We start from the raw sequence: 9635 nt of genomic DNA on the forward strand, positions 1-9635 counted from the left end.
GTCCCTACATTCTGCCAAACAAGCTGTTAACAGCCTTTGTTTTATGGACCACAGCTGTGGTGCAATATGCTGTTTAATACCAGTCTAAATTAGGTTGGCAATGGCTGAGGTGGAGCCTGCGTGAGTCCGATTTAAATGAAGGTGGTGGAACCAGAGTCACCATTTGGGTCCATGAAGATATCAAGCAGCAGTTAAAGGAAACAACATACTGAAGGTGTTATTTTGTTGTTGCAGTTTGGCTGATTTGCATAAAATCAATGGATTTGGTTGTGCCACAGAAAAGGCTGTTTAATATTTGCTTTTACAAATAGGGATATAAACAAGGTTGGAAGGACCCTGTATAATAATCTGCAGCTGTTAATATACTGTCATTTATGCCAGAGCAAGTGATTTTCTTTTTAGCCATTTATAATTGACCAAAGTGAAAATGGTGAAAAAGAATCTGAACAGTGCATCTATTCTTGACATGTTATTAGTATACTGAACTTCACAATCCCTGCAGTTTTCTTGTTCCTTTAACTGTAAGTAGCCACACAGCTCAGCCGTAAAATAAATAAAATAACACTCGATGTCATTCAACCCTGAGCAAATGTGACAAATCCTCACAGAGTTCTGAGGGACACTACCCTGACTGTGATTTACAGTGTGAGGCTCCACTGCAACTCTGCTGCCCCCTATAGATGACACAGCGGGGGAGTTACGTGACACAGTGACTCAGAAAACACAACATTTTATTTTCATCAAAATCTGTAAATCTTAATGCACAAAAACATTCACTTACAGTTGCTCGATAATTTGTGTCACTAAACATCAATTAATCAAAGACTAGGATCCCGTTCATCCTTCCCTTCAGGGAATTAGTTTGTGATATCTATCAACTGTAAAATATTGCATTGTGATTCTAACTTTGGATATTTTATCATTTGAAAACCTATATTTTTATATTTTTGTTTCTGGGTTGAAACCCACAGATGTGTTTAAGATATGTAAAAGAAAGACTAAAACATACAGTGAGTCTGTTGCAGACTGCTGCAGTTATTTGAGCGACAGCACCAATCAACCTGCAATTTGCACAATGCAGACTCCAACTCTGACCTCATCACATCAGCATTGTAAGACAAAATGTATTTATGTAGTGATTCATGAAATAAATTCAAAGATTGGTTACGATACAGTATAGCCTAAAGCATATTTAAAAACAGATGCAACGATTGTCACACTTTGAAAACTAAAAAAAACGATGACAAGAAGACATGGTGTAAAGATGCTGTCCGTTAAAAGATCCGCATCTGTGCTCCTGCAAAGGGTTGAGAGTGAAAACAAATGGTAAAAGTGAAACAGCAGTAAAAGACCTTACGGTCAATACACAGGATGCAATGTCATGTATGGTATTTATTGAATCTGAGAATGACGCATGTTCAGGCCTGAACTTCCTGGACACCCTGCTGTTCAGATTAGTGACGTCGCTCCAGTTGTTCTCAGCAGGTCTTATTCTAGGCCTCTGGCTCATCTCCCCCAACATGGATGTTTCCGGCTGCGGTTGCCGTGGGAACGCTCTCAGTGGCTTCCAGGGCCGGGCGAGAGCTCCTCCTAGTGGACAGAGAGAGAGAGTTGACGTGACTCTTTTCAATTAATCACAGGGTGAACTGCAACACGATGAAGCTCAGGTCTTACTTCATCTCGCTGGCCTCTTGTGCCTTCACTGCTTTGTATCTATGCTTCTTCACCGTGTGAGCGATGAACCACACGACCAGGATGATGAGGAGGCACCCGAGCAACGCGCCAATCACTGCACCAGCAATCACTCCATCTCCCACTTCTGCTCAGGAATTACACAAGTTGTTACGTCCAAGATGCATTTTTGTATTCTAAAAATATTTTAAAAAATCAAACAAACCAAAAATGTGATCATACCGGCAGCCAGCTCTATGCTGCAGGTAGTAAAACCTGCTACATTTGTGGCGTTGCACTGGTACTCCCCAAATTGAAACTGGGAAATGTTTGTGATTTTCAATATTCCAGTCGGGTTTGCTGAGGGAACAAGAGCACACATGTTTGTTTACAAATAGATGAATGTGATGCCATTTACTATATATCACAAATACACTTAGACTGTACTCACTTTGTCCCAGAACAGGCATCCTGGTCTTAGCCTGGTCCAGTTTGGTCCAGGTGTACGTAGGTGTCGGGCTTCCAAGCTCACTGTGGCAGGTCAGAGTGACCAGGTGACCCGACTCAACGTCCCCGTGGACGGCGCAGTAAGGAGGAGAGGGCCTCTCTGACAGACAGTAAGAAAGAGGCAAGGATTTATTAGGTGATTTAACATTTATTTTTCTAAATGTTTATATTTTTATGGTGTTGGTCATTTGTTTTTTCCAATATACTGAATATTCTCCCACTTTCTTTTCACACGCTATACTCCACCACTTTACTTGATAGTAACATAACGTGTCACACTTGTGCAGAACTGAGTCTGATGAGAGTTGAATTAGTGGTCAGTTTATAAAATAGCAGCAGCCAAAATGGATGTAAACCACTGGTTTTGACAATGCACTGAAATTACTGATGGAGAGGGACCATCTACAGAGAAAAGAAGAGGAGATGATGTCAGCAGAGAGACGAGGAGTGGCTGTCATCCTCAGAGGACACTGACAGTGATCATGTGAAATTACAGCTGGGAGTGGATCATTAGTTGACAGATTACACCAGGGTTGTATTAAATTGATTCGTTATTACATGGACCCACTTGGGTGTTGGTATAAGTCTGAATAGAGTTCAGTTATAGTGCTAGCTATTTGTGTAGTTTTTGTAATATCTGCCTCGGAGATTTTGCATTTACGCCAGCGCAATAAAGGGGATTGAAATTTCATCTTTGGTGCTCACCACACCACGAAACCACACAGCACACTACAGGCACTGTTATAAGGGATGATTTCTTCTCTCTCAAGCGCCTCCCACTTGTGGAAAGAAAGTGAAAAGGTGTTTATACCAATTTGTGAACTGCTCCCGTAATTAAAGGTTTTCCATGAAGGTGGCAGATTTGAGATGATTTGTGTCTTGTTATGTACGTGAGATAACTGTGTTGTCCTCATTTGTGCCTGTTACTGCCAAGCAAACCTATGTTTTTCCTCATCTGTAAAGAGCAGCAGTGATGTTCCTCACATCGGTTGTAGAAAAAAATATGGGTTGGTTTGTGTAGCTGAATTTGAGGCCAAGTACAAAGACGAGAATCAGGACAGGATCTGTGTGTGCTGGCTACTGCATGAGATTGAACACACACACACACACGCACACACGCACACACACACACACACACACACACACACGCACGCACACAGTCGTTTCTCCATGACTTCAAAGGACATTCATTGAATTGCATTTCTGTCCTGGAGACGTACTCTAACCTTAACCAGTACTATTATACTATTATACGTAAAATTCAATCATTTACATTATGGGGATTTGCTTTTTGTCCCCAAAGGGAGGCACAAGTCCCCATAATGTGACTGTGTAAACTGATTCTGATCCCCATAACATTAGTAACACTTGGACAACACATATACCCACTGACCGGGGCAAAAGCAATACCCTGCTTCTGACCATGGCGGCGTGCGGGGTAATGAACCATGGAGGTACATGGAGGTCATCTGGGCGTGTCCCATCCAAGGCAATTGGAAAAAATGGAATTTGTTTTGCTTGTTGTTAAACATTAGACGTCGGGAGGAAGGAAGTGTGTTGGGCGTGGTCTCACTCTCTGTTCCTACTACTATATATATTCAATGGTGTCGACCCTACTGATTATAAGGTTTTTAGCGAACTGATTGGACAGTTCTGCTAAAACTTATTTTAATTGACATGAATTCCCATGTGATATCAGTAACAGTATTAACATACACAGCAGGGGGTAACGCTTGTTTGTAAGTTATGATGGACTGCTCACTCTCGTTAAAAATACGACCATAATTCTCCATAATTAGCCGAGATGAAAATCATCTTTGACTGAATGACAATCAGCACGAGGACGAGCCATCCATATTCATACAGCATTTAAGTGTGCGTCACAGTCAGGGTGGAGAAACCAACCTGCAAACATTTTCACAAAGGCAGACGTCAGGAAATACAAGACGTGTGGTTAGCACACAGTGGATATATGTTCTGTATGCAGTACAAGGATGCAGTCACAGTCCCACTCTAATTTCCAACGCTGACAATGAGGAGACTGCTACAGTAACCATGGAAACTAGTGAGGATACTGAGGCCTGAGAGGTTGTCGTGGTAACTCGGTGAATGAGAGGATTCAAACCGAATGCAATTCCCGTACCACGCTATTCAGGGCCAGTGCTTTAATGAATTTGTTAATGCTACTGCGCTGATAATAGATATGGTAATCTCAGATGTGGGAAGGGAACTAAAACACTTATGATGTGAAAATATTCTCACTTCAGTTAAATTTGGCCTGATGTAATTCACACTGGGATTTTAGGTTTAAAAAAGACCACAGGCATAATTAATATATAACTTTACTTTTCCATGAGGATTATAGAGAAACACAAAAAGATAAATGAGTAAGATCAATGCTATGGGTTAAAAAAAGTCAAACATATAACTTGAAACCAAAAATAAAACTGCATGGGACGTTATTTTCATTCTTATATATGAATAACTGCACTTTCTCCCTCCTCATGCAGTCTCACCCACTCTCAGCTCAGGTCCAGGTGTGAACACAAAAAACGTCTTCTTCTTCTTCTGCTATCGTTAACTGAAATATTCAACTGACAGGGAAGTACACAAAAAAGGAACCATTTTCAAAGTAGCTTCCTTTAAATCATAAGTTAAAAACGTACTTTGATATAGTATTGTGTTCCCCCCCGATTTTACCAAATTTTAGTTGTGTTATTGTAATGTAATGCCTGCGTTTTATTGTTTTTCTCCTTATATTTATTCTATTATGGCTATTTTTATTTGTTTTTATGTATTCTTACTTGTATGTCTTTTATTTGTGAAGCACTTTGTGACATGCAACATAAATAAAGTCATTATTATTATTATTATTATAATTTTTTAGTAGTAATAGTAGTAGTAGTAGTAGTAGTGGCCCTATTTTTACTGATCGTGATTGATTGGCTGATACTCTCTTCTCCCCTCAGATCTTCCTTAGTGTTTTTCCCATCGATGCTGCGAGTTTAACAAACATCACAAAAGGTCATGAGAGGTCATGAAACTTACCATGAACGTTCACACCGATATTGGCCTGAGACTTTCCGTCCACATCGGGGAAGTTGTGAACCTCACAGCTGTAGACTCCACTGTCTGATGGCTGCATGTTGCGTATTGTTATCGAGGCGTTTTTGGTCGTGCCTGGCGAGGAGGGAGGCTGGATTCTGCCCTCATACGGTTTGGTAATGACGTCCTTTCCTGACTGATAGTAATAGATCTGAGGGAAAACAGTGACAAAACAGAATAACTGACTCAATACAGACGCTTATTTCCCTGTATTGATAATTTTAGACCAAGGAAAAAGTCTTATTGGCATATGATTGGATTGTTCAGGACTGTTTGATGCTCTAATCAACTGAATCTGTGTTTCAACATCAGCAGATTAAAGTGACAGTGATGCAGCTCTTAGACAAACATACAAATTCAGAGATCTGGGATTTTCTTTTCTTTACCTTATTCTTTTAGTTGCACATAATTAAGGGAATGGCAGATAAATAAAATTGGTATTACCCAAACAGAAGTTTGTCCCTTATCAATAAAGCAAGTTTTAAAAAGTGGTAATATGCATATTCTCAGCTATTTACATGCTTAGTAATAACATTCAAAAGGTACAAAGCTTAATTCCATCCAGCAGATGGGACTGTTTTGTTTGAAATGTAAGTGGACTGGGATTCAGAACGTTAGTCACTAGTAGTAATGTTACAATAATTCAAAACCAGCCCTTATCTGATTTCTGCTATAGTTTTGTTGTCTTAACAAGGTGTGCCTCCTGACTGTTAGAGAAGAAAGGTGCACAATCGTTTCTGAAGATAATTCAATCTTTTAAAATAAATATGAGTAACGAAATGGTGAATATCTTGCAAAATAACAATATATTATCTTAAGTTGTAAAGCACGTCTCAAAACATAGTTACAAATTTCTATACAAATAAAAAACACACAGGAGAGAATAAATAAGAGAATAAAAACACGAAATGTGTGTCAGGAATTTAAGCATGATCTTCCATTACAATGATAAAAACTAGAATGAGGTTAAATCAGGGAATGCTGTAAGATAATGAGTTTTCAGATGAGAGTCCCCCCAGTGTACATCCAACTGGCACTCAGTGCATACCTCCACCTACAATTCAATTGAGCTGCACCAATTGCACACACTCATCGATATCAGTTCTCCACATGCGCCTGATTATTTCATGCTTTATTTTCTGGGAAATCAGGGAAAATGACACAAAAGTTCTATCTCCCAAAGTTAAAGTAAGTGAAATAAAAAAAAAAGACTCGGATGTGCTCCTTTGTTCCGATGTGCGCCAAAGGTTCATGGATCTTCCTTAGCTCCTTCCACCACGTGTCAAGAAAATCAGTTAGGTAGTTTTTGCGTAGTCATGCTAACAGGCAGAGAAAAAGCAATAAAATATTACCTCCTTCACGGATGTTTAACAACAACATGCCACATTTTAGTAGAAAGCAGTGATTTTGTCCTGAACTTGTGTTTTTTCCATCACTCAAAGACAAAATACAGCCATTAAGTAAACACTCTGAGCTTCTCAACTTCAACTAGATGAACAGTGGCAGGTTTTGAGTCAATATGAAATATCCTGATTACTCACCTTTTATCATTGAAGAATCTGACCAAAAACGACAGTGAAGCATCCTAAACCCTTGTTTTATGGACATTTTACATTTGAGCACATTAAACCTTCCTAATTTGATGCTACGCCCTGATCTGAGCAGCGATGTGTATCTACCTGCTTTAGGGAAGCTGGTGACACGAAGTCCCACTGGATGGTGAGGCCGGAGGTGTCAGGAATAGTCACAAACTCACACTGGAGGAGGACACTTCCACCCACTGTAACGTTGATGGATTTGAACGGCGTACTGACTGTGATCAGCTCAACCCGTCCTGCAAAACAACAAGCTCGTCAGGTTCCAGGTAAATCCAAAACCATACCCAATTTACTGAAATGCCCTCGATCAGGAGGAAGAAGCAGAGAGGTTGTTACCTATGATGCTTGCAAGCGCCAACACGCCCAACATGGAGGACATCATCTTTCACAAAAAGTTGGAGCAAAAAGTTTCTTCGGAACTGATCTTTCCGCTGTCTTCACCGCTGTATTTCAAGGCAGCACCGAAAGTGGGAATGAAAAAAACGTTACAGTATCACAGGCAAGGTTACAGCATGCGTAATGGACTGATACTGCGCGCGTTGATAACACAGTGTTTGCATATGCATGTTTGCCAGACTGGGTGTGTGTTGTTTTTCAAAAACTGTCCATTTGGCCGTTAATAATTTTGAATTTTGGGCGGTGGCGGATGAAATAATCTCACCTGTTTGGTTAGCGCAATAAATACGGTTTGTATTTTAAATCACAGCAATTGGGCGCTACAGTCAGTGCGGCCCTTGCGTGTGTGATGTTGTTGACGTAATGTGGCAGGTTAGGACCACAGTGTGTTGTGACACTGATAGTTCATTCATTTTTCAGCACTTTGGCAGCATGTTCACTCCTCCTCCCATTGTCTTGTAAGTCCTCCTGGGTCAGGGCTTCTGGCAAAGAAATTAATGCACATTTAATCTCCACCTGGCTGCTATCGCTCGCCACAAGGAAGTGTAAGCCAAAGCTCTGCAACACGCTGCTTATCACCGGGGAGTTCACTCCCTGGTGCAGCGTGCTTAATAAAGGCCGTTTCCCCTTTTGTCTTTTCTTTTCCCCTTCGCACGGCGTAGAGCACAATGCTGAAGGAGCTGAGGGAGTGAATCGCACATGATTAATTGTCTGTAATTACCAGAAGCTGACATAAGTGATTAACAATGTGTAAAATGTTGATCAGGGGTGACTGGAGGGAGGGTGGTGTGGGAAGTGGAGGGAGGCCTGTAGAGCTAATTATCCACAGGACACTTACGTGATAGGTTAGGAAGTGAGGCCATCTCGGTGTCTCAGGACTTTGCCTGAACAGAACAACATGTGTTGGCAGCTGTGGACAGAGCTGCGGAGCAGAAACAACAGAGGGCCGCACTTTAAATAAACGCCATCAACAGCATGACTCATGAGCGACTGATCAGCAGGGAAACAATTCTGAAGATTCAAGTGTGGGTAAATGAGGGATAAGAATGACGGAGAAGGAGGGTGGAAACACTGCAGGGGGTTCATGGATGACCAGAGGAAAATATTAGTGTTACTCAGTGACACGTGACCGCATATCCCAGCTGACATTGGGCGAGAGGCGGGTTACATCCTGGAGAGGTCGCCAGTTTATCCCAGGGCCAAATTACAAACAGAAACAAACCATTCACCCTCACATTCACCCAAATGGATAATTAATCTGTTTTTCGTTCCTTGGACTGTGGGAGGAAGTCAGAGTACCCGGAGAAAACCACACAGACACAGAAACCAAGAAACTGCCTCCTGTGCGTCGACAGTGCACCGCCGTGCCACCCTAGATTAAAGTCAAAAGTTATAATAAAGAAAAAGTAAATCAGTAAAAAGTAAAAAGTAAAAAGTAAGTCAATTCAAAATGTTTTTTTAAATAAATACTGCATGATTTATGTGTAAAAATGAAGTAACCGGAGTTTTCTGGATAATTATATTATCCGTTGCTTCACCTATTACTTCTAATCACTGATAACAATTGCAGGTTGGAGGCATTCATGTTTTAGGACTTCTGAAGGAATGGGGGCACACCAGAAAGAAACTGAGAACCACTGATTCCGCGGTAATTTGAGCTAATGCTAAAGTAACAAAGGCAGGTGCTATGTTCTCCATCACATCTTAGTTTAGCATTTCAACATGCTGATATTTGCTCATGAGTATTAAGAACAAAGTATGAGAATGTCATTAACAATGCGGGTATTTGGTCATAAACCAAAGCATTGGGCTAATCTAACTGGGACCAGATAATGGTGCTGAATCAAAAGTCAAAGGATCCAGTTGGATTGGGTACTGTGTGAAAATGTTCAAAATTCAATTAAAATCACAATGTCATGAAAAATGATCAAAAATGTCGATCTATTGACAACAAAGAAAACATCAGGGGATCACCAGAATCATTAGGGATCATCCTCTGGGGATCATGAATGTCTGACCAAAATCTCAGACCAGTCCATCTCAGACTTCTAACACACCAGTCACTTGGCTGACAGGCTGCTCAGAATATTTATAATAAAAAAATATTATACAAATAGTTAAGTGGACTGTTGCCATTCACAAACTGAAGCACTTCTCAGCATGGGCTATATTTAATCTTAATTATATCCCAATCACATTAATGGCTCCCCGGTTTCTGCGCTGGATGTGAGTGGAGGGTCAATGACGCGCCCGCCGCACACACACACACACAGAGAGCTGCCTCACACAGTGATGTGGAGGCTGCTGGGTGTGGAGCTGTGGCCTGCTCCAACCTCCAACCTCCGGCTGGTCTCAGTG

General features: G+C 41.0%; 1 protein-coding gene across 1 annotated transcript; it reads right to left on the reverse strand.

The window, feature by feature from the left end:
* Positions 1 to 763: 763 nt before the first annotated feature.
* On the reverse strand, positions 764 to 7328 carry LOC117774338 (V-set and immunoglobulin domain-containing protein 1-like). Its single transcript, XM_034606695.1, has 7 exons — positions 7218 to 7328; positions 6963 to 7117; positions 5227 to 5434; positions 2123 to 2278; positions 1915 to 2031; positions 1675 to 1819; positions 764 to 1590 (listed from the first exon to the last, which is right to left on the reverse strand). The coding sequence occupies exons 1-7, from the start codon at positions 7261 to 7263 to the stop codon at positions 1494 to 1496; spliced, it is 924 nt and encodes a 307-aa protein (XP_034462586.1). The 5' UTR covers positions 7264 to 7328; the 3' UTR covers positions 764 to 1493.
* Between the last annotated feature and the right edge of the window lie 2307 nt (positions 7329 to 9635).

The sequence above is a fragment of the Hippoglossus hippoglossus genome, chromosome 14 (genome assembly GCF_009819705.1).
Source record: "Hippoglossus hippoglossus isolate fHipHip1 chromosome 14, fHipHip1.pri, whole genome shotgun sequence".
In the NCBI taxonomy this organism is placed as follows: Eukaryota; Metazoa; Chordata; class Actinopteri; order Pleuronectiformes; family Pleuronectidae; genus Hippoglossus; species Hippoglossus hippoglossus.

Bases quoted from the DNA above. Each gene is read 5' to 3' on its own strand.
- LOC117774338 (XM_034606695.1), bottom strand. From the start codon at position 7,263: ATGATGTCCTCCATGTTGGGCGTGTTGGCGCTTGCAAGCATCATAG. The intron at 7,118-7,217 runs GTAACAACCTCT...GTTGTTTTGCAG, and splicing joins GGCGCTTGCAAGCATCATAG to GACGGGTTGAGCTGATCACA. The intron at 1,820-1,914 runs GTATGATCACAT...ATTCCTGAGCAG, and splicing joins CAGCATAGAGCTGGCTGCCG to AAGTGGGAGATGGAGTGATT.